The sequence below is a fragment of the Fulmarus glacialis genome, unplaced genomic scaffold, assembly GCF_000690835.1.
Source record: "Fulmarus glacialis isolate BGI_N327 unplaced genomic scaffold, ASM69083v1 scaffold39817, whole genome shotgun sequence".
Taxonomy (NCBI): Eukaryota; Metazoa; Chordata; class Aves; order Procellariiformes; family Procellariidae; genus Fulmarus; species Fulmarus glacialis.
This window is the reverse complement of record NW_009225814.1, coordinates 43,880-67,418: the sequence shown is the minus strand read 5'-3', so window position 1 is coordinate 67,418 and position 23,539 is coordinate 43,880. Positions and strand designations below refer to the sequence as shown.

Sequence of the window (23,539 nt, the reverse complement as noted above, 5' to 3'; positions counted from 1 at the left end):
AGAGTCAGATTTTTAGACTTAATCAATACTTAAACATTTGATTAGGGGCCTACTGGGCTTTTCCAATGTGCCTAATTACCTAGTTCTTACTGGCTTCAGTTCCTAAGTCTGAGGACCCAAGCCTGGAGTGTCCATTGAAATGGCAAGTGACTGTGGTGTGTCATAAACTATTAGTATTTCTTTGATTAAACTGTAGTCCAATATGTTCTTTCTCACTGAATCTCCAATTCTTAGTTTCAGTTGTTAATTTCTTCATTTTCTGTCGTTACCAATAAAAACACGTAGCTGTCTTTATTCAGCATCATGTTTTGCTGGAGCTGTGTTAGAAATAAGACTATGTTTTATAGAAGACACTCTGGCTTAGGGAAAGCCATACTAATTACAATGATTGATCAATTTCAATGTGTGCCAAATGCATTAACAGTAAATGGTGCTTAAACAGATGGCTGTCTTGAGGCCTGAACTTCTTAAGGTGATGGACCTGTGTAACCATACTGGTTTGGAACCCGTGTCCTTCCAAATGAGACATCAGTTTTTTCCCTAAAAACTGTCTTGTTTTAAAGCTGCAGGTACTTTGCTTATTTTTACTATGCTGACATGATGCAAACTGCGTTCAACATGTCTTGATCCCAGAAGACACAGCGTAGGTGGTAGTTTTACTAGCAAGGCCAAAGCCAGGAATAGCAGATTGACAGACAGACAAAGACACAGTGCTGGTTTTATATGATTCTAAGTACATAAATACATTAAATACCTGAATATAAATATGTTTATAAACTCTAAATTTAGAAATATTAATCACGCAAATATATAAATAAGAACAGTAATGGTGTATGATTCATAGTTCATAATAGAAGATATGATGACAAACACATATGGTAAGGACAATTGAATTAAAAATGGCTCACCTTTAAAATAGGAAAAAGAAAGTTGAACTTGGGTTTCTGGATTTCAGCAGAGCGTTCCTAATTTTTTGTCTCCTAAGTACAGTTTGAACATTGTCTCTTCCTGATGGTTTTAACATGTGCACAGTAATATGTTTGGGGACACTTACCCAACTCCATCCTTCAGTCAGGGTAGGCAGAAAATCAGTATGAGTTTTTAAAAGCACCCTGGATATGTATGTCAATCAGTGGAAAATTTAAGCAACAGAGAAAATTTACCAGCCCAAGAGCATAGCAGGCTTGCAAAAATGGTTTTTAAAAAAAGCAATGATGAATAGTCATAACAGTAAGACTATTCGTTGCTAATGATGACCCTTATTGGTAGAAATATTAAGTCCTTTTGCCTCAGTGCTTAAACAACTTTATAACTGTTGGAGATGAAGGTGGGACCCGAGGTGGGAGGTTAATTATCCCAGCTCAGTGTATCTCGTTCTGAAACGACCAGAGATGATTTCTGCTGAAGAGACAATCCAGGCAAGTTATGTAGAGGTGTGGGTCCTTTTTTTTTATGTGTCTGTACATCAATATTGGTGCTCTTACTGGGATGCTGGTAATGAAATAACATGCTCTTATAATATTCCCCTCTTACTAATCTCTCTCTAAAGTAAGTAATAGAAATCTTTTCTGTCTCTCCAGAAAGCCCTTTGCTGGCTTCCTCTAAACTCTGAAGACACTTTCTCTCCCTTGATACTGATGTTCCAGACAGAACTATTAGTGCTGAGCCTCCGGACACAGAAATTGAATTTACCGGCTTGATGTTTTAAGGCTTCAAAGAGCTGAAGGGATGGGGAAAGGCTGGCATGAAATAGTATACTTTTCCTGATTTCACTTTTGGGAAATTAAATAAACATTTACAAATAAAATCATGAAAGCATTTTTTTAAATTAGGTGTATAAGCATTAGTTGTTCATTATATTGTCCCACTTGCAAATTGTAGCAAAGAACCATTTGCCTTCCAAGAGTGTAGTGGCAAGGCTTAATTTAATGTTTGTTAGGAAGTCTTGGATCCTTGGAGAGAAGCTATGAGAAGAGTATGCAGTATCATTATCATAATTTTATATATAATAATATTCAGTTCTTTTATTTTACTGAGGAACAATGATTCAGTCTCAACATCTTCCATCCTCCACAGAAGAAGTCAAAGCTAATTGTACTCTCTCTATTTACTGGCTAGGGAAGCAGAGATTTCTTTCGCTTCATTCAACATTGCACAAGAAGTAAATGACAGAGCAAGAAATGAAGCTGGCAAGAAATAAGGTGAGCACTCGAAATCTTACTGATATATTTGTTTACTGGAGTACCTCCTACTACTGTTTTCTTAGCGATGTTTTCATTGCTAATGGGTTGAGCTCAGAAAGAGGTTACAAATGCTAATGTTAGTTTTGTGCTCTCCTTGATTCCTTGCAGAAGGACCAATAGGGGGTTGCTTTGTTTTTTTTTAAATTGTTTCCTTCAGCTTTGCAAATAGCAAGAGAGACGAATATGCTGTCTTTTGAAGGTTTAGGAGCAGTCTGCTTTGACATTTTATAATTTGAAAAGGTGATTGCACTGAGTCTTTAGCAAGGCTCTTTAACAATGTTATCAGACATAATCGAGTAAAACAAACAAAAAAAAACTGGGGCTGAACAATTTGCTTAAAATTTGCTGCTCCCAGACACTTTCTAAATGTTTGTTGCCTTGACCGTTGTGATGGTACTTTTTCACTGCCTGTCTAGTATTTTCATAGAGTTTTCTAGTTTACAGAAATCCAGATTTGCTCAAGTGCATTTCTGTGGTACACCTTAGGCCTGTCTTTTCAATAGTAGGAAAGGAGATAATATGACCGTTTTTCCATTGATAGATTAATTTTAAGAGTATTCTCTTTCACTTTGTATTATATTAGCTCTTTTAGCTGCCTACAGATCTGGTAGACTTGGGCTTAGCAAGGGTGCATTTTGAATATTGAATCTGTACAGTCAAAAAGAGGAGAAAATAGGACATCACTTTAGTGAGAAGCCTCAGGAGGGTTTGAGAATGAGTTTTCAGGTGCAGCGTTTGCACTTCCCGTTGTAAGTGTGGGTAGCTCTCATAAAAGTGAGCTATCAATGAAATGACCTCTTGCTTGTCTATATTTATTCTCATTTTGAGGCTTTGTCTTTGCTCTATTCAGTTTGTAAGTCAAAACAAAGTATCACACCGTTGCTAACACTGCACGTTTAACCTGCTATCTGAACATCAAGCCAGGCTTGTTCTGCTTCACTACAGTAGCACCCACAGGAAAAGGACTCTGGATCTGGAACTTATCAGGGTTTTTTGTTTATGCTTGAGACAAGTATACATGTGACCTACACTTCAACTTTTACTGTGCTGACACTATAGGAAACACTTCCCTTGTCAGTAAGTTGATATGTCAATATCAGAAGTAGTTACAGCAGTTATAACCAGTGGCAACGTTTTTAGCTGTTTTCTGGTAATTTTTTTAGATGCTCTAAGAGGACTGCCTAAACAGCTGCAACATGACAGTTAATTCCTCATCAATCAAAGTTGAAGAATTTTTTGTTCTGCAAAAATCTGCAGCAGAATTCAGTGTCACATTGTTCTCCTTTTGTGATAGTGACACATGTGTAGCACACTCTATACACATGTTGGCTTTCAAAAATGAAGCATGAAGCTTATGTTATGTCCCAAGGAGCTTGCGGTAAAACTGTCATGAGACATACAACATCACATACACGCTTCCTTTACCCAAATACTAAGCGTGTCTTGTGCTCCACATTTACTCAGAAGAAACAAGCCTCTTCGAGTCATGCAGTGATTGCATCCCCTGAGGAAATATGTCTTATTTTTTGAAGATCTTCTAAATCTATCAAATCTCTGGGTTTAAATTTGTTATTTGCATCTTCTTGTGCAAGTCTAGGGAGATAAGAAGAGAAAACAGTGAGTTAGCTGCACTTGGGATTCTCGCCAGTCTTCGTGGGATGGAAAATTCCTTCCTAATTCCATATCTGACTTTAAATTTGACCCTCAGCGTGTGAGCAAGATAGACCAACACATGCACTTCAGAAAAAAAAAAGATCCTTTGTGTCCTAGCAGGACACTGGTGCAACTTTTCCAGGGTCCCAGTCTAGCTGCTGCCGATCAGTGAAGCTTTCTTCCTTCAGGCATCTAGAGTGTGGGGGTAAATTGGGCATCAGAAAAAAGAACTGTCCTCTCCCTCCCGCAGGCTGTCAACAGAAGCCTTGAAACATGAGATTTGGTTATAGAGTTCATCTCAATGCAGAGCTACCAGAAAGATGAGTATGTTGAACACAACACAGAAAACCACTGGTCCCCAGGGGAGAGTTGTAGTTTTGTATATTCCAACATTAGTGATCATTTATACATTAAAACTGTCTTCTTCACTGCTAGCTTTTGTGTTCTTCTCAGTTTTTAGCAAACACAGTTTCATTTTACTATCTAGAGGACTGATTCAAAAATATTGAATAGGTGCAAATGAGATTGATCTCTGAGTGATGTCTTTAGAAATTACTCCACTCGTTGATATCATCCCTTTAACAAAACCTTTGAGATCTCTCCATAAAATAGTTTTGAATCTCTCTATTAACTGCAGTTTTTAAATTTGTACGGTCATATGCCTTGGAGAAGTCCATGTTGTACTCTATACAGTTGCCTTTATCAAGTCAGCGACTCATAAAAAGAACAGTGGGCTTTTTTGACAAGATGGTTCACATGAATTGTATTTCATCTTGTTGATTTTTAGAAAGAATGCTGACTTAACTCATTTCATTATTGTATCCAAATTGATATTGGGGTACGGTGCCTATAATTTCCTGGGCCTTCCTTCTTTAGTAGTTATTTAATACCTAGATACACTTGCAGTTCTCTAACCCTTTGGAATTTTCCCAGTTTTCCATGTTCAGTTCAGTGTCAACACTAGTGGTTCGGAGAACTCCTCATTGAGTTTATGTAAGACTCCAGGCCTGTTGATTTGAAAACATTTAATTTTAGCAGATCTCGTCTCACATCTCCTTTTATTACCTACAGTGAATTTTGTTATGCTGACGTAATATGGGATGATACATTCTCCAGCTTCATTCCAAGGACAAAACAGTGTGCGAAGGACAAAATGTTTATTGGATATTTCCGCCTTTTTTTGATTGTCATTTACAGTTTTATCACCCGCATCTAGCAATGGGCTCCTGGCCAGTCTCAAGCTCTTTCTAATATTTATAAAAAGATCTCTTTTGCTTCTTTGCCTCTGTTAACTATTAGTACTTCCTTGATTTTATTAACTTTCCTCATAAGTTCCCTGCATATTGTATCTTAGAAATTGTTATTAACTTTTACTTCCCCATTTCTTCTATGCTGCGAATAAGTGATTTTTAGTATGTTTTATTGCCATCTTTTATCCTAGACAGTTTCTGGTTTAGTATAAATATTTTGTGCTTAGAAGTGCATTTTTCGCCTGTTACTGAGTAGGCTTAACACTTTATTTTACATTTCCCGTTTGATTTTACACTACCAGTCAATTGGACTGACAACTGCTCTGAACTTTCAAAGTTTGTCCTGTTTAAAGCTCCAAGCCTACATTTTGGAACCAGTCCTCTATCACTGATCAATGCCACATTCTGCTTGCATATTGTAATTGTAACCACATCACCAGTATTGGTACCTAAGTAGTTGCCAGTTCAAGGGAAGCACGTAAAATTTCTAGTCCATCAGAAACAAGTCTGTGGCTGAGCTGTTGGAGCTTCCACAGGGAAACTTTTATGTTACCACTAGAGCCCCAGGAAACTTAACCATCCTTTTGTTACTCGCCACTTGACAGGTACAGCACATACTCATCGCAAGAGCACATCCCCCATGACAGTTTATTTCAAGTTAGGAAGGAAATTGTAATAAGAAGCGGGCAGGAAATGTGAGTAAAAAGTCATTAGAAACAATTCCAGTGAGATTCCCAAAGGAAGCATGAGGGGTTGCCTGAAAATCCCTGGGTTTTTTTTACCTCCCACTGGCTGCTCGTTCTTGCTCCATGCTGTTTGCCACCCCTACTGTTGTGCTTGTGGAAATGTTTATAGTGCTGTGCTATAAATAAAAGCACCAAAATCAATCAGATTTTTAAAATGTCACCAGTGAAGATGTGTTCTGATTTACAGCAGGGTTCCCTGGAAGTTGTATCAGCCAAATATCTACTCTTGGAAGTTTTAATACTAGACTGAACAAAGCACAGGATAGTGTATTTTGTACTGGTCCCCAGGGCAGAGAGGTAAAATGGATATAGGTTGTCCTTACACAGTGGCAAGTATAGCTTTCGTGCTCACTTTTGTTACTTCAATGCTGTATGAGCAGTCTCGGCTCCAGCTTAAGAAGGCTCCACTCTGAGATATTATAGGGCTCCCTGGGAGAAAAGTCAGTCAGTTAAATACCTGGGGTCTTATAGGGCATGATGAAAGCCCATGCAAAAAGGACCATCAGAAGGGAAGACTCTCCTTTCCACTACAAAGTACACTTTGGGTTTATCTTTTGGTGAAGGGGAATCTGGTTCATCCCCTGGTCTTGCAGTCATGTCATTGCTGGAGAACAGATCCCTAAATGAAGAGGCTCCTCACCTTTTGAAACTTAAAAATGGTCTGTCTTGCCTACCTCCTGTTCTTTTTCTGAGATTTCCCAAGGGCAGAGGTAGCGTTTCCTTCTTTGGGGGCTTTATAGGCTGCCAGGAAAAATTACAGTAGTGGCTCAAGAGAGGGCAGGATGGTTTTCCTTTGGTAGGGAGCAAAATTCCTCCCAGGAGAGAGGAAAGTATGGCTAAGAAATGGTGAATGAACATTTGGTTAACGGCATGAGGTGGTGAAGGGCTCGTTCCATTCCTGTGCCTGGAATAGTGACTCTTGTCACTCGCCTTTCCTTGTTTCCCCTCCCACGTAGCTGACGAAAGCACCCATTAACTCTGCCCCTACCGAGAACCAGGTGGGGATGGAGTGAAGCCCTGTGGATGGGGGGCTGACTCCCGTGGAAAACGTTACTGGAGGTGAAACGCGCATCCAAGTCTGGCCCTCTCCTGACATTTGTTCATTTGCCACGTTAATCCTGACAGCAACATAAGTCGTCAGCATAATGCCCTGTTATAAACACAGATACACACGTAAATATCTAGTCAAGGTAGAAAATGTCGTGGGTTTTTTTTTCTTTTCTATTCTTTTCTTTTCTTTTTCCACTTGCTTAAATAAGCACAGCAGAGCTGTTTTTTATCACGCTCCTGCTCCTGCATTTTTCCAACCCAATTAGGCCATTACCAGGGCTAAATGAGGCATGGAGCCTCCAAAAGTCACACCGTCGTCCCGGAGATGAAGCGCATATAGCTGCAGAGTTGGCAGGCAGGCGAGGTGGCTGGGGCTCACTGGAGTGTGACCCCAGGTGTTTTTCTGTTCCAGAAAGATCACCTTCAGAAAGGAGCGGGGGGGAAGTAAATTAAAAAATATTATTTAAAAAAGCACTGTGTTAACGAGGGGTTGCCACGTTGTGGTCAAATAACGCAGCTGTGTTTCTTAGGGATGCACAGAGGAAGTGGGTGGCCACAGCCTCTTCTGATTTCTGGACAGCATGGCAAAAAGGGCCATGAAGACGATGAAAGCCTTCACGTATCTTCCACTGGTTCCAATATTAGTTTTGTCCTCGCTGGTCAAGAGCTCCTTGCCTGCCACAGCCTGCCCCCAGGTCTGTAGTGCTCCTGGACGATCCCACTCCGCCAGGGACAACCAGTACTCCAGTGGCCAGGGTCCCTTTCCAGCTGAGGGCCTTCAAGTCATTCGTACCGTGCCAGCTTGTGCAATAAAGCAGGGCGCTCTTCAGCTCTTTCCATGACACAAACCCCGTATTTGCTTCTGTTCCCAAGCTGCTGGGAACTCTTTGTGCTGGATATAGAAATGATGCGGAGGAAGGGGTCGACTGTCCTGTCCTGAAGCTCTGGTAGCGCTCACTAATGGTTCTTAAATTATGAACTGGAAAAAATTATGTTGTAAGTGTCTAAAACAAGAGGGGGAAAAAGGCTCCATTTCGAAAGACAAAGAATACAAAGCCTAGCAACTTAGGCTCATCAAAGACAAGCCTGGGATCTCCTGCTTTATTCAGAGAGGAGCTCTGCCAGAAAGGATGATATTTTTCTGTCATGCACTGTTTTAAGCGCGTGAATTTTTTGTGTGCTGAAAGAAAATTAACACATGCACTCTTATTACCTCTATTTTTGTACAATGAAAAGAATAGATGAAGTCCTTTGCTCTGAATACAGATTGTTTTAGAAGCTGAATAGCTTTCCTTGTCTCTGCCTTCACCTCAGTTCTGCTGCCTTTACTCACACTGAGCAATACCTTAGTTACCAGCTAAATCATATGAAACTTCTTGGAGAATACGGTAGTAGAATCAAATGCAGTACTGAATTCACCACCTAAATAAATCTGGAAGTGAGAAAGATACAATTCCTAGCCCTTTTCTGGTTTAAAAGAGCGATAATCTGTTGAGATAAATGTAGTCAAAAGAAGCCCACAGTTGAGCATTATTGGACATCTTCTTCTGGATCTAGCTGCAGCAGTTTGAGGCGTAATTCTTACATCAGCATGCTCTTCACCTGGGCAGTCTCCCCCGCAAGAACCATGCTTCTGATCTGCTTCAGTGCCAAATCTAGCTGATTTGGTTAATCTCATCTTCACAGCAGTTTGAGCTAAACTGCCAGAATTTGCAGGAAAAAGCTAAGGTGAAGGCTCAAGATCTATTTTGATGGCTCTTTGGAGCTCCTGATGACCTCCAATAGTGGTGCAATAAGAAATCACAGGTGAGATTGGGATATCTTAGGTGGTTGTATCAACTGGGGAGAGTGACAGGGAATTTCCAATCAGGGAATATCACTCAGGGATGTATATTTTGTTCACAAGAGTGTGTGTGTCTCAGTTTTGGAGAGAAATGAGCTTGAAAAAAGTTAAGGTGTTGATTATTTTATTCTAGGGCTGACTTACAAAATTAGGGCTGTTTTTCACAAAACTATTTGCTTAGGACATTAACCAGCTGCTAACTAGTGGAGCTAGAAATGTTCCTTGTAAGGCAGTAAAGCTATAATTGTCTAGCACAACATTTTTGACCAGGTATCACTGGGTACAGCTAGAGGCAGGCTCTTACACCAAATGGACTGCTGATTTGAATCTGGATGGCAATTTCCATCATCCTCATACATTACAGGACAGAAAACACACATCTGTAGGGTTCAAAATGAATCCTGTAAAGAATCTGACTGGGATTATTGGAAAAACGTTTACGCTTGTCCTCCCCATCTTTTACAAATAATCATGGAAAGTTTGCTTTATACAAACTTGTAAATTATATGGTGCATCCCTGAAGAGGGCAGGTGGAGCAATAGGGGAGAGCTACGCTGAGTGCGTGCACGTTGCTGCGTTGATATCGCCACTTGCCAGTGCTGGCTGTGTGTCATGGGTCTGTGGTATCATCTTACTGACATCTTTAGCAGATAAGTGCAGCCCCACAGGCCCGGCCAGCATTTCTTAGGTGAATAATATAAATAATCATAACTGATAAACAAGTCTTGGCATATCATATTGATCTTTCAGTACATTGCATAGGCAGGTAAGGGTCACTGTTCCTATTCAGGGGTCAGTGTATAGCGTACAGTATTGTATTCTACCCGGTGCTCCGTCCCCCATGAGACATGCTAGCACAAGCCAGCTCTGCAAGAAAGAGTCAGAAAATCCTGCTTTTTCTCCCCATAGGACCAGAGTGGGACATGTGCCTGTGCATGCCAGTTAACCTCCCCTCACGCCTGCATTTCTACTCTTGATTTTCTTCTCTGCCTTCTACTGGTCTATGTTTAGTGATTTTATGGGTTCAGCGGAACTTCTATCCTTGCTAGAGTCCAACATTTCTGATGAGCTTACCGAGACTCCCTTTACATTGAACCTGTTTTTCTTTTCTGGGCACCCTATTCACCCCTGCCTTCTTTAACAGAGGGTGCACATAGTATACAGGCAAAAGAAATATAGAGTGTTTTGGTATTGGAATGGAAGGAGGAGAGAGAAGAAAGCTGGAGAAGGAACAATAATTATTCCGTTCAGAAAATCATAAAGAAGAGAAAATAAGCAATGGAAAAATAGGAAAAAAGACATCCTGGGACAGTAGAGAACTAGAAATGTTGGAGAAAGGTAGGGAAAAAGACCACAAAAAATCCATAAGGATTTATTAATAAATCATGCTGGACTTAATGTAAAAATAAACCATCCAGCACAAAGAAAGTGTTTATTTGTTTTTAATAATAGTATAAATGAGAATGGAACAGCCAGCCAGGGGCTACTTTAGTCTCTGATTCAGCAAACCACTAAAGTACATGCTAAGCTTTTAGAATCTACTAAATTTCATTAAAGTCAAGTCTCACTAAAGTTGAGCACATACTTAAGTGTTTTTTCTGAATTGAATTTGTGTTGAAATTGGCTCAGAATTACATTTGTCCTTATTGTTTGGTTCACTGAGGATTCTGCAAGGAAAAAATGGGATCAAAGTGTTTTGCTTCAGACGCAGAGGTTTTAAAAAAAAATCAAGTAAAATTAAGGGAAATTACTAAGCAAAATATGTTTTTCCTTTGTAAGCAATTTGACAAAGTTGAATTGGAAAAAATGTTCAACTCTCAAATCTGTATTTTATTTTATTTTTTTGCTAGAGAAAAGCCTGAATCAGCCTTGATTCAGCTGATACTCAGTTTGACATCTGTTGACAGGGATGAAGCATAGTTGCAATACATTTCTGCAATTATTTCTGGCCACTATTACAAGTTGGGAAGCCAAGTCCCAGACAGAGAAAGTCATTGGCATAAGGCTGCCCAGCCAAGCAGGAGAAAGAAGCAGGTATCATGTCAAGCATCCTTCCCCACGCCAGCTCTGGCAGAACATTGCTTTCAACAAAACCATACCAAGTTGTTATGAGAAATCTCTTATCCTAGTTTATTTAAAAGCTGCACTTCACAGACAGATTGACTTTTCTAGTGGCTTGCACCTAATACCAATGCATCACAGGAGGTTTTGGAAAGAAGAATTTTGCTGATACAACCCAGATTCTTCTTCTCATGTTTATTTACATAATTCTTTTTTGATCCTGTTATTTTGTAAAAGAATGATCAAAAGCTGGTTGATTAACTCGGAGAAATACAGAAAGATAATTATACTTTTCCTTATTCTATGTTCTTATTCTGCTACTTCTTGTTCCCTGACCTTTTGGTTTGCTAACCAGCAGATCTTACACTGGCCAATCAGAAAGTGTCACATCTCTTTTGAATAACTCTGCACTAAATTATGTAATTTTAACCACTTACAAATGACCGACTACTTTGGCATCCCCCCCCCCCACTCCCCTGTTCTTTCCTGCCTTACGATGTAGCACAAAAAGAAAATAGTTTAAAATGGCCTGATCCTGGTGACCAGTCCTTCTAACCTATTATTTTCTAAACAGAAGAAAGAGAGACAAAAATTAAAGACACATGTAGGGTATAAAGCATCCAGGAGTTGATAACAAGGATATTGCATTCTTTCCAAGACAGACTAGAGCAGCACAATTTCATAAATTACGTTCTTGGATTGTCATTTATTGGTATTCAAGAATTGAGCTGAAGCCTCTTTTCCTTTGCTTGTAGAGAAGTGCATCTTAAAAAAATGCCCTGATGCAAAGAGCATAACACAACCATACTGTTTTATGGGCATGCCTAGCAAGGAAGAAGGACTGTGCTAGAGGGATTGAGCCCTCTTGTCAACTCCAGAGATGTTTCTTGTGAGAGAGGAAGATAGACTAGGTGTTGGGAACGATGGAGAAATTTCCCAGTTACCTATGCAGGGTTGTTCTGTAGAGCAGCGGTGGCCTTCTGTGGGCTGTGAACACAGCACCCATTAACAGTTCTGTATCTTCTAAGGCCAGCCTCAGAAAAGCTATTAATCCTGCAAATTAGGAATTAAGAGGAATTGACACTTGCTGGCAAAGCTTCTGCATTGGATGTAGGAGGAAAGGCTTGCTTGAGATGCAGGAATGTATATGTAATATGCAGGAATGTAAGGTACCGTGAAAGGCACACAGGTTGAATGCCTGGCTGTTTCACCTGCAGGCAAAAGGCTGAACTAACCAAATTTTGCAGACAACATCCCAGTGCCATATGCACCATCCCACAAGGATGTAGTGTCTTCATTCTGCAGAGCACCCCACAGGATTTCTTTCTCCATCTGTCCAGGAGGGTCTAGTCATTTCCCAAAAATATGGGGTGGGGTAAAATAGCTGTCATTGGAATGCACACTTGTTAGCATGGTTGGTGGGACTTTCTTTAGAAACAAGGCAAGTTAGGAAAACCAATTTCGTAAAAATCACCTCCTGTTTTATTGCAACTCTTAAGGATCCTAATCTCCCCTGTACACGAGGACAAAAATCGTTGAAACTACTGAGGAGCCTTAGGCTGGTATTATATCTAAGGCATCTTTTCACCCACTTTAAACAACTTATAAGATGATAGGCCTTTAACAGGAGGTGTAGGAAACAATCAAGTTAGTAAACCATGGCACAGCAAGGGAAGATCAGAGCCTGGAATGTAGAGAGGCAAAACAGGACAGATTTAAGATGTAGACCAGATGGATTCCCTGGTATGTATATTCTCTAAATCTGAGATTGCTCGGCGGACCGATGCAGCTCCCAACATAAATTAGGGTAATCAATAACTGGTTGGCTGGTTGGTTTATGGCGACTTCCCAAAAGGCTGCAGATGGGCTGCTGTGCCTCTGGAACTCCCTAGGACTCAGAAATCTCTCCCAGCCCTACTGTTCTGCCACGGCTCCCGTGCAGTGCTGTAGCTCCTTAGCATTTTTCAGCAGTTCATTAAGCAACCTAATGAATTTGTCGCATGTTGTTTCTTGTCTAGTCATTTCCCAGTGAGTGCTGGGGGCACAGCAGAATGCTTTGCTTGGTAGGATGCCTCGATAACCTCATGCATTTCAGTACTCCCTTTTATGTATACACACATGCACTTCTGCTGCACTTCTACTGAAGAAGGCACAGGAGTGGAAAGATGTGAAGTTGCAGAATTGTCTTATTCCCTTCTGGTATTTGTTTCAGAGTTTTGTGATATGTCTTGTAGAAATGAGCTTTAGCTCTTACTGGAGAAAACTCTTACCCTTCAGAAGAATAGAAACAGTCATGCCTAGAAGGTCCCTAGAGCTGCTTCTCAGGCGAGCTTACAGCCATGCCTGTGTAGAAATGGCTCCAAAGACATAGGTCACCCTCCACATTGATTTCCAACAAGCACTCGCTACTCAGAAACCACTTACAGCTCTATGTCTGCTGACATATCCCTGTGTCTGCTAATGGTGTTCACTGAGTGCATTCAGTGAGTCTCTAAGGTATTTTCTATTACCACTTCTGCTTCTGTTTTTTGCTTCCTGCCATCAGCAAACACAGAATTATTTCCACAAAGGGAAATTGGTTCCCGGGACCCAAATCACGCTGATCAGGGATTTTGAACATGATACTGATGCGAGTTACTTGAAAAGTGTTATGTGAATCCCAAAGTCAGGTACAGTCCTGTTTGAAAGATAGTTGCTATAAAGCCATGCAATCCCAGCTACATTGCTTGGCATGTGATCGTGTGCGCTTTATGAGCCAGTGCTGCAGTGGGATGGAGATCAGAGGCCTCATGATCCCACATTAAATCCACACGTGGTAAATGCTGCTTGTGGGCAGGTTTGGATTTTTACCTGGATGTGCAAGAGCCAGGAGCTGATGCTTTTTTGACTGCTGTTGCTACCACCAAATTTGTTTGAGATTCCTTGAAAGTGTTCTGGTTAGTCTTGGCTCCTTTTTCCATATCTGCAGTTCCCCAGAGGGTCAGACATCAGCCTCTAACAGTTTAGGCTTCCTTGTCCTCAAGTTGCTGTGTTGAGCAGAGTATCAGCAGTGATACCCTAGGCATTATTTCTGCCACTCGGGTATTTCGTAGTGCTAAACACGGATCAGGGTGTGACTCCACACTCTTTTGTAGTAGGCTCTTTATTATTTGGACACCAAGACATGATCTTAGGAGTAAAGAAAAACCTATGATATGACTGCTATGTGAAAATAACGTTATAGGTAAGAAAATTCTAGAAACTTAAACGGTAACTCATCGACAAACTTAATGTTGGACATATCAGATGTAGCAGAATTAAATGTGATACAATTGCCTGGTTTACTATTTTTTTTTAATGTTTTGTTTATCTTGGAGAATTGAGAATGTTACTCTAGGACAAGTGCTTAGGTTTTTCATGGCCAACTTAAACACGTTCTTAGGCCTACTTTTCCTTCTGCGGGCTATTCCTCCCAGTGCTAAGAATATGGCTGTCTTCATTTGAACTGGCGACGTCTTGTTATTTACGAGCTTCAGCAGCTTTTTCAGTACCATGGCTGATTTGTATGCAGTATTTTTGGCCTCCTCTTAGCTTTTCCAATGCCAAGTGTGACTGTAACGTACCTTTTTTTAACATACATTTTCTGTAGTGTAATAGGATATTAGCATCCTGATTCCTCCCAGCAAAATTCCATCTATAACAGATAACATCTCCTTAAGCTAATAGCAGGGCATGGAAATACTGTCCTGGAGATCCTGTGCTGATGGTCTTGATGATTTTATAAGGTGTCATTCTCAGTAAAAACTCTAGCATTCACGTTTTGTATTTAGTTCAAAACCAAGTGTATGGGTAGTGTTTTTAAAATAGTCATTATGCTAGATCTGAATTTTGCTCTACGCTCCTCTTGTCTCTGAACTCTCTAAACTTTTCTGAGGCGGAGATTCTATTTCCCAATCATGCTATTTGCCCAGACAAAAATCTCCCTGTTCTGGGGAGTGTGGTGTCTAAGAATTGTCTCTTTCGGCATTGGCAGTAAGCGCTTTGTAGTAATTTTCAGTTAACACTTGCCTTCTTTAAAGGCAGAACAGTTTAATTCCACAGACAAAGTTCAAACACAGCTCCGCCATTTCAGCACACAAGCAGTCTGTTTTTGATTGCATCTTTGATGCGCTCATCCCTCATTTTGACCAAAGAGGTGCAAGAAGGCTGAGCTCATGCCTGCTCTGGTGACGTACATGAACACTTCACTTTTTCGCATGTTGTCATGGTACCTCAGCACTAGAAGTCTTGTCTGGTCTCAGAACTGTGAATACTTGTGTCCTGTGTCCATTGTCACAGAAGTGCCCTCCTTTAGCTCTCTCAAGCAATGAGACTGGGCACAAAGTTGACCACATATATCCTTTCTGATTTCTGTTCTAGCTGAACCTCTTCCTTGTCTGTTGAGGGCAGGTGTGTTGCTCATGGCTTCAACCTTACCGTGATCTAACCATATGTCTTACATTAATAAGAGAATTTCAGGTACAGCAGGATATCTGCTGAGGAGTTTCTGTCACTTCAGCGAATTACAGTTATTTGTTAGAGTGAGGCTTAATGAATCCCGGATTTAAAATCCACAAAAAACCTAATGAATTATTCTGGCACCTGCATTATACAAGGTATAGCTCTCCAGCCAGTAATTATTTTATCAGATGCACAGCTCCTGAGTGAGCTATGCTGGACGTTCTAGAAAGGCATAGAAACTTTGAAACTTCAAAACAAAGAAAGCAAAAGCTGAAGAGGGAGTGCTCGAGCATTTTCTGACAAAGCAGCATTTCATCAGAAAACAGTGATTTGTCAAAAGCAAGAAGTTCTGTGGAAGTCTCCTGTTGGGGCAGTGCTTTGCTGAAATGCAGCTGGAGTTCCCACAAGCTTTTGCTTCATGTCCAACAGGCCCCAAGGGGTGGATGAACAGATTGGCTCCTCCAAACCACCCAACTTCGCAGCTCCGGGGCAACCTCACCTGCAGGCTGTGCTAGCCATGGGACATCCAGGCCTCCCAGAGTCGGGACAACCCTGCTGAAGAGTCTGTGTGGGAGTCCAGGGTCTTTCAGGATCTGGGACAGCCCTGTTGCCATGGCCAGAATCAGGAATTCTCTCCAGCTCTCTGCTGTGAAAAGGTCCTGAAAGCCCGGGAGACTCAGCTGAGCTTGAGCATGCTGGTTCCTTGTTGGTGTCCAGGTTGATCACATGAAGCTTAGCAGGTTCTACCTTTGGGCTGAATGGGAAGGAAGAGCTTTTGGAAGATGAGAATTTCTTGTAAGGTTTCATGGCCTTGTGGATATAAACATGCTCAACATTGCCTTGTGTTCAGCTGATGATCTACCATAAGCTAACAGCGGCATGCTGTTCCAAGAAAGACAAGTGCCATGCTGAGATGTAGAAACAGGGCTGTAGCCTGCAAGACACATGAAGTAATCCTACCACTCTGCTCAGTGCTGGTAAGGGCCCAACAAGGATACCGTGTCCATCTCTGGGCACCAGTCTGTACTAAACGTGGAGACATGCTGGAGAGAGGCCAGAGGAACGAAACAAGAATAATCTGATCTCAGGAAAGCATCTTTATGAAAAAAGATTAAATTAATTTAGTTTGCTTGGTCTAAAAAAAAAGAGAAAAAGGGGGGGTGAATTGAAATCCCAAATAAGGCGATTATGAGGAGGGAGGCACTGGACTGCATGTGATAAATGGGAGAAGAAAACAGGCTTAAGTTGCAACAAAAAACATTCAAGTTAGATGTGAGAAAACATTTGCCTTGGTAAGAGCAGAGAAGCATTGGAGTAGGCTGCCCTGGGCGTCTGACAGGTCATCTTCCTCAAAAGGTTTTGGAGAAAATATGCTGGGAACAGCACTACTCTTGCTAAGCCCTTCTTGGGCTAAAGGATAGGCTGCATGACCACTTGAGATCCTTTCCAACCCAGCTATTATATGAACTTGAGCAGCTGCTGTTTAAAGTTGTGGTTAGTTACTGTTTGATTAAGAAGTGCTTCGTAAGTAATAAATATGCCATGAGTGTGCTCTTCAGCTTCTTTTCACCCAAAGAACAAAGATTTATTGAACATTTCTGGCTTTTCTGCATGATTTAGTCTGACAATTAAAACATTCATTCAACTAGCAAAACGGCACCAATTGCTGCAAGCCTTTCAAATACCTATGACTGTACCCTAGGTACCTTCTGTCCCCCCTCAGGTACTGTTTCTGCCATGACAATAGTGTCCTGATGTCTCCCCCTGTTCCTGGAACCACTTTAAGTTCCTCCACTGAAGTTTAGGTGAGATAACTGCTACTTTACTTTCACTTCCAAGAGAGTTCAAAATCAAAATGTGTGATCGTTACCAAACAGAGTGGGAAAAAGTATTAAAGAATATTTAAAAAAAGGGGAGGGGGATTAAAAATAGGGTTGTGTCAAAAAAAAAGGAAATTACATTACTTATTTTTTATATTTTTCTTGCAAAAGAAATCTTACGGAATTGTATTTGCTGAGTATATGTACAGGGAATAGGTGTTCTGCATTAAAGAGCTTATAATAAAAGAATTTATGTGCTAATACTAAATAATGTTTTAAATGTAAGAATATTTGCAAAGGAAAAAAAAAAGCAATGGATTCCAAGCTTCCTTCTTAATTCAGTTGCTTGTTAATTTAATCTTTTTAATTTATTAGCTGAAAACTTCAGGACCACAGTAATTTGTTCTATTAGTAGTACAATTTCCACCCATATTTTGCTAAGTTTTATGTCTTCAGGCATGCGTTAGCAGGTAATTCAATCTCTGGCTGCATAATGCTTTCCTTTAATAAGGAAGAGCCTCGTAATCTTAATCCAATTAAAGAAAAGAGAACTGAAGGAACATTTGCCACAACAAAAGATGATATTAGAGGATATTAGCTTGGGGTACTGGCAGCAAGCTAGTAACTGTTCATCAGGAAATCAGTATCTTCAAATATTTTCAACTACAGGCGTGGAGAGCACTTGAAAGCAGCTGGGAGACCTGTGTCTCCTATTAAATGAGTTTGAGATACTTTGTTTCCCAGCTACAGTTGGTATTTTAAGTATGGAGAGTTGTAAATTTTGACACTGAGATTTACAAGGAGTTGGACATACACTTGGTTTTGCTTTTTCTGGATATCATTTTGTGCCAATGGATCTTTGGACATTTATCCCTCAGGGATGTGTTTTATATGTACACAGCCCATCCTGTTCAAAGACAGCACCTCTGATATTATTTCAATTCTGGGTCCTGTCTCTGAGAATAGCTAGTTCCAAATTATTCAGGGGGATACCAAGTATTACCCTATACCATGAATGAATAATTTTGTTTTCATTGTCTAATCCCTTGTCATGCTCTTGAATGACATCTTGGAGTACTGAGTGCTGTAATTGCTGTTTTAAAATGAACCCTATTTTACCAGTTTAGATCTTTCAACTTTGCCTACTGTGAGAAAAGAGAAATAAGAATGTGCATTTACTTTTTCTACATTTAATGCTTCAGCCACGTACTGTCTGGTGGCAAAGAGTGGTTCCTAAATATTCAATAGCATCAGCTCAAACCCCTCCATAGCATCCCAGCAAACTAAATTACGTTGTCTATCTGTTCATGATGAAGACGGTTTCCTTTTTCATAAGCAAAGAACCCCGAAGGTAAAAGAAAGCCTTATTAAAGGAAAAGCAGAAAAACAGAGTAATAAATCAGCAGGCTGTGGTCTTGAGCTCACCTTTCCCACAGCACCACCTTGGTCCCGTCCCACCTTGGCTAAGTCCTACACACAGCTCCTTGCCTAGGCTCAGGGGACCCCATTGCTGGCTGCCTCCACCTCTGCCCCTGAAGGAGCATGCAGTCCCCCAGGTCTCTTTGCCAGCCGGGAGGGAGGCAGGGGAGGGGATGCCCTAGGCTAAATAGCAGTAGTCAGACCATCCCATCTCTTTGCAGCCGCTCTTCAGAGATTACTGCTCCCTGCTTCAAACGTCTTGCCTCTAAGTGCTGGGTCTGCACGGCCCTGCCTGTGCTGGCCCTCACTTCAGTACACTGCATCAGCTTTTTTCCCTTCTTTCTTTTTACAACTGAAGAAATGAAAATTAAGACCCCTCTTCCTCTTGTTTCCCTTTCCTAGGACGGTTCCCTGTTCTCCTGGAAGGCTACATTGCTGGTTGGGGTGACTCCTCAGCCCAGGAGTGATCCCCAGCCTGCTCTTGGTCTGGGCACAGCATGTTTTCTCCATGCCTTGCCAGATGTGATTAGCAGCATTTTATTCATACTACCCTCAAACCTGGCGGTATCTGAACAAGAATGCTCCATCCTAGCACGACTGCTGTGCCAGTGATGCCAGCTCCCCTGGACCCCCTCGCTCTCTAGCAGATGCAGGCAGGGGGCTCCCCACAGAAAGTGGCCACTGGCCAAAGCTCCAGGTTGCTCTTCTTTCCCTTTGCCCACAAGTGTCAGCCATGACCTCTTGCCTGTCGCATCAGGCTCTGTGTACTGTTTATCATTTCAGATCTTTCTTCTCTTCCCTTTCTTTCATATCCTTTCTTAAATTAAACAGTGCCAGCCTTTCTAACCATGAAATCTCTGCCGGACACACAACTTTTTCGCTGGCTTTCTGAGCTGCTTTCATATGTGCTATATGCTACACTGGGACTGGGGTATCTAAACCAATACTATCTGCAAGCATATTTAAATTGACTTTAATAATACTGCTCCATTACTTCCCTGTTTTTAATCTCAGTTTGCAACCCAGGAGAGCATTTTACTTACTTTTTGGCTGCTATTTCTTACAGAACAAGGGTCCCTATTGAATTATCCAGAAGAGGACACAATTTTGGCCTGTTGTTACTGATTTTCTTGTGACTGCTCGTTCTGGAACATGCACAGAAGCTAATCAAAATGAGTATAAAAATATTTTGTTCACTCATAGTTTCTTCTAAGAACGGAAGCTCCCAACATAGCTTTTCATGCCTGTGCCCAAGAAGGCTAGCTATGTGTTAAGGCAGCGGGTCATGGTGTAAAGCCCTCTTCTGCAGCAGGCAGACCACAGTCTTTCTTCCTGCCACAAGACCAGACACCCATTCTATATATGATCGTAGATATTTCCATGGAGCATCAGATAGCAGGAGAGCTCTGTGAACCAGGATGGAATGGAAAGAGTCTGCAGCTGACTGCAGTGATTGTTTGCCTTTCAGTAGTTCATCCCATAGGACCTGGCAGACTTAGCTTCAGCCAGGAAGAGAGAGAGAACATCAGCCTAGAAAATGTCTGATACGCTTTTTCATATCTTTTTTGAATCCATAAGTGGTGGGAGGAATCTACCTGAAACGTGGCAAAGTGATTCCTTCCTTTTTCTGTTGGGCACCAAAGAAGCAACAGCCTCCGTCCATCTGCGAGGGGAAATGTGAACCCGAAAGCTCAGGGACAGTTTTCCACACACTCACATGTTGCACTGCTCTGTCACCTGCTACTTCTGGCTTTGGTTAAAGTTCTGTCATCCTGCTGTCAGAGGGCCACATGCCAATACCAGAGGCTTGTCAGTAAAAGGTACCAATCAGATGTTAAGACAACGCGCTTGCAAGTGATAGACGATATTGCATCCTGGCTAAAGCAGTGTGACATAACTCCAGTTGCTTGCCAGAGGAATGTCCCAAAGTGTTTTCTGACTGCCAGTGTCAGCAGCAGCTGGACATTTCATGTCCATGTTTCAGATTTTGAGGATAGTGTTGAAATCCCCACTCAGCAGTAGGGATCTAGCAGTCAAGTTTGTCAAAATGTGAGTTTCTGACTTTGGGTTGAGTCACTTGGAGGCTGCGAACATGAAATACCTATTTTTTCATATGAAAACCAGTATGTTCCTACAAAATCTTTCAGTGTGACTCCACATTTCCTGGTACAAAATTGTTTGCCTAGACATATCTTGATCTCTAGCCAAAGACTTGATTGCCCTTGCCAATAAAAATGTGCTTGTTCAAGCCAGGACCAAAGAATCGTTTAGAGTGGACCCACCACAGAGAAGTGCAGCGTATGCCCAGCTGTCTAAGTGTGTTGGCCACAGAGGCATGAGAATGGTGTGAGCTTTGTCCCTCTTATCCCATTGACTGCTGCATCTGGACCTTCATTTTAACAAAAATGTGTGAAATATTTCCAAATGCTTGGTGGTCGTACAGCATACATAATCATTAGGGCTGGCTACTAGAAGAACCCCAGTGTTTCCCTGCAGTAGCTCCTTTTTTGACCTAGGTAGAGGTCAAATCTGTCTAGGTACATTTAGTGCATAATACGTCATCCTCATAAAAAGGTTCTCTTGATGACTTACTTCAGAAATTAACTGTCCTTAGGATTAGCAACATATGCCTAGCTTCTATTCTGAATTTGACTAACTTTAGATTTTTACTGCTAGCTTCTAGATCTATTTCAAATAGGCTGAAGAGCCGTTTATTATGATTTTTTTTGTGCTACCTCCTCCCCCATAGCCATAGCCATTTTCATATGCCATAATTAAGTTAGTTCTTCATTTGGCAGGTCTGTAGATGTGCTGCTGGGAAAATGTATTGAGCACATTGAGAGAAGCTGCAATATTTCTCATCCCCAGGATTCAGGCTTCAAAGCTCGACAGCTAAGCTTGCAATGACATGATCACTGAACCTTTGAAACCTTCATGATTCATTATGGAGAAGTATCTTGATTTCAAATGCTTCCCTGGAAGTCATCTTCACTTTGAATGTGAAAGAAGTCTTTCTTGTGACCTTGTTTCATTTTTAGCAAGGATAAGTTCAAACCAGAGAGTTAAGAATGGTCAATGGAAAGGAGGGGATGGACCGACACCAAAAGATTGTCATAATTCTTTCCTTAAGACAAGGTTTGATTCTTACTGCATTCGATGCTTCCTTATTCCCCACTTGCCCATGCAAGTCTCTCACAGTGTGCTCTGTTCATGGAGGTCTCATCACAAGTTTTACAGGGTCTCCTGTGACCAGAGTCATGCAGCACTATAGGAAGATGGTGGGAGGACACCCACCTCACACGTGTGATAAGAGAATTAGGCATCCGAGAGAATCCATGACACTTGTTTGAGGATGTGTGGCTGGCATCACTGGGGTGTCTGACTTACTCTGTTGAAGTTGGTATGTGTCCTGCACAGGTTGTTGAGTGGGGGTGGCCACGGAGACATACTAAGAAGTTGATGGGACAATGCAGAACTGCCGTGGCAGCGTGGGGTCCTGGTGTGTTGCTGGGATCACTTTTCATGTCTTTCTTTTGCAGTTCTCAGAGATGGGCTCTCCATAATGCTTTGGTTATGAAGAAAGAAGGATTGCTGAATTGTTGTTTTGCAATGGAGAAGACAGAGGGAGTAACACCATCACTGTGGCTCCCACCCTGTTGCTTATCTCCCTGCAGACATGTGTCCCAAATCCTCTCTGTGCTGTGTTAAGGAAAGGAAAAGCTTAGACATTACGCCGCCTTCTTTCTTACATCACCTCTTCCAGTTTTGCATCCTATAACCCCCTGGTGAAAAGAGGAACAATGACTTTATATAGCTGCTGCTTGATTCTTTTGCTGTTTACCTGGGACACAGCTGCCTATGGGCCAAACCAACGGGCACAGAAGAAGGGAGACATTATTCTCGGAGGATTGTTCCCCATTCATTTTGGAGTGGCTGCTAAAGACCAGGATCTAAAATCAAGACCAGAATCAGTGGAGTGTATAAGGTAAGCCACGAAACGAAAAAATAAAAAGTTCTGGTGGGGGAGTCTTGCCCTTTCTTGGCTACAGGTGACATGCTATACGCTGTGTAAATACAGTCTGTAAGCTGATGCTTGTAGAGGCAATGGGAAAGTATGGTGTAAATAATAGAATAAAACAGGCATGTAAAGACAGGAAGTGCATATGTTAAATGGTATCATAAATAATATTTGGACAGTGAGAGAGGGCAATCCTTATATTACCCAAAGCTGCCAAAACATGAATCTATCTGGCCATTCACAGTGGACATTTGAATAGTATCTGAAAATTGGCTTTCTTAGCAGAAGAAGGGAAAATAACCCATAGTGCCCTTAAGTTCGTTTGATTACAGTCACGCATAGCAAAATAGCTTAGAAATCAAATTTGGGGGTTTTTTATCCAGTTCTGCCTCTCATCTCCTAAGACTTTACAAACTCTTTAGTTGCCTAAACAGTGAGTAGGTGAAAGTGAGATAGGTCACTGCTTTTGAAAAGTCCCGCTGAACACATAGATGTCTCTTCAGGACCTTTACAAAGTCCCAAACTTGAATTCCTTACTCAGGCTTTCCTCACCCGAAGTCCTTTTCTTCTGTGTAAACAGTGCGTATAGGTTTTGTTTTAAATCTTAGGCAGTTAACCCTGGAGGGAGAAATGCACATGAAAACAAAGTATCTTATTATTAAAGTGTAGCCATTTTTATGATGAAACATGAGGAATTTTTAACCTTACAACCCTGCACATAATACACATAAAGTTTGACAGAAACTGATTGCAACTGAAATGACATATAAACAAAACATAAGAAATTGGTGTGGAATTTTGTCATGACCATGCATGGGAAAACACTTCAGTGTTATAGGACCTATTCTGTAATCATATGTGAAAAATTGTATGTCTGGAATTATTTGGCCCTCTCATCCTAGACTGGGGATCTAGTACAGTTTTGTTGCAGATGGTGATAAAGAATGTCTTGCAGAA

At 41.2% G+C, this 23,539-nt stretch overlaps 1 protein-coding gene across 1 annotated transcript in view; it reads left to right on the top strand.

The window, feature by feature from the left end:
- Positions 1-22,112: 22,112 nt before the first annotated feature.
- CASR (calcium-sensing receptor) overlaps positions 22,113-23,539 on the top strand; it is a 41,293-nt gene continuing 39,866 nt past the window's right edge. Inside the window, exon 1 of the mRNA XM_009582603.1 lies at positions 22,113-22,549. Coding sequence (XP_009580898.1) covers positions 22,365-22,549 — 185 coding nt within the window. The 5' untranslated portion in view covers positions 22,113-22,364. The remainder of the gene's footprint in view (positions 22,550-23,539) is intronic.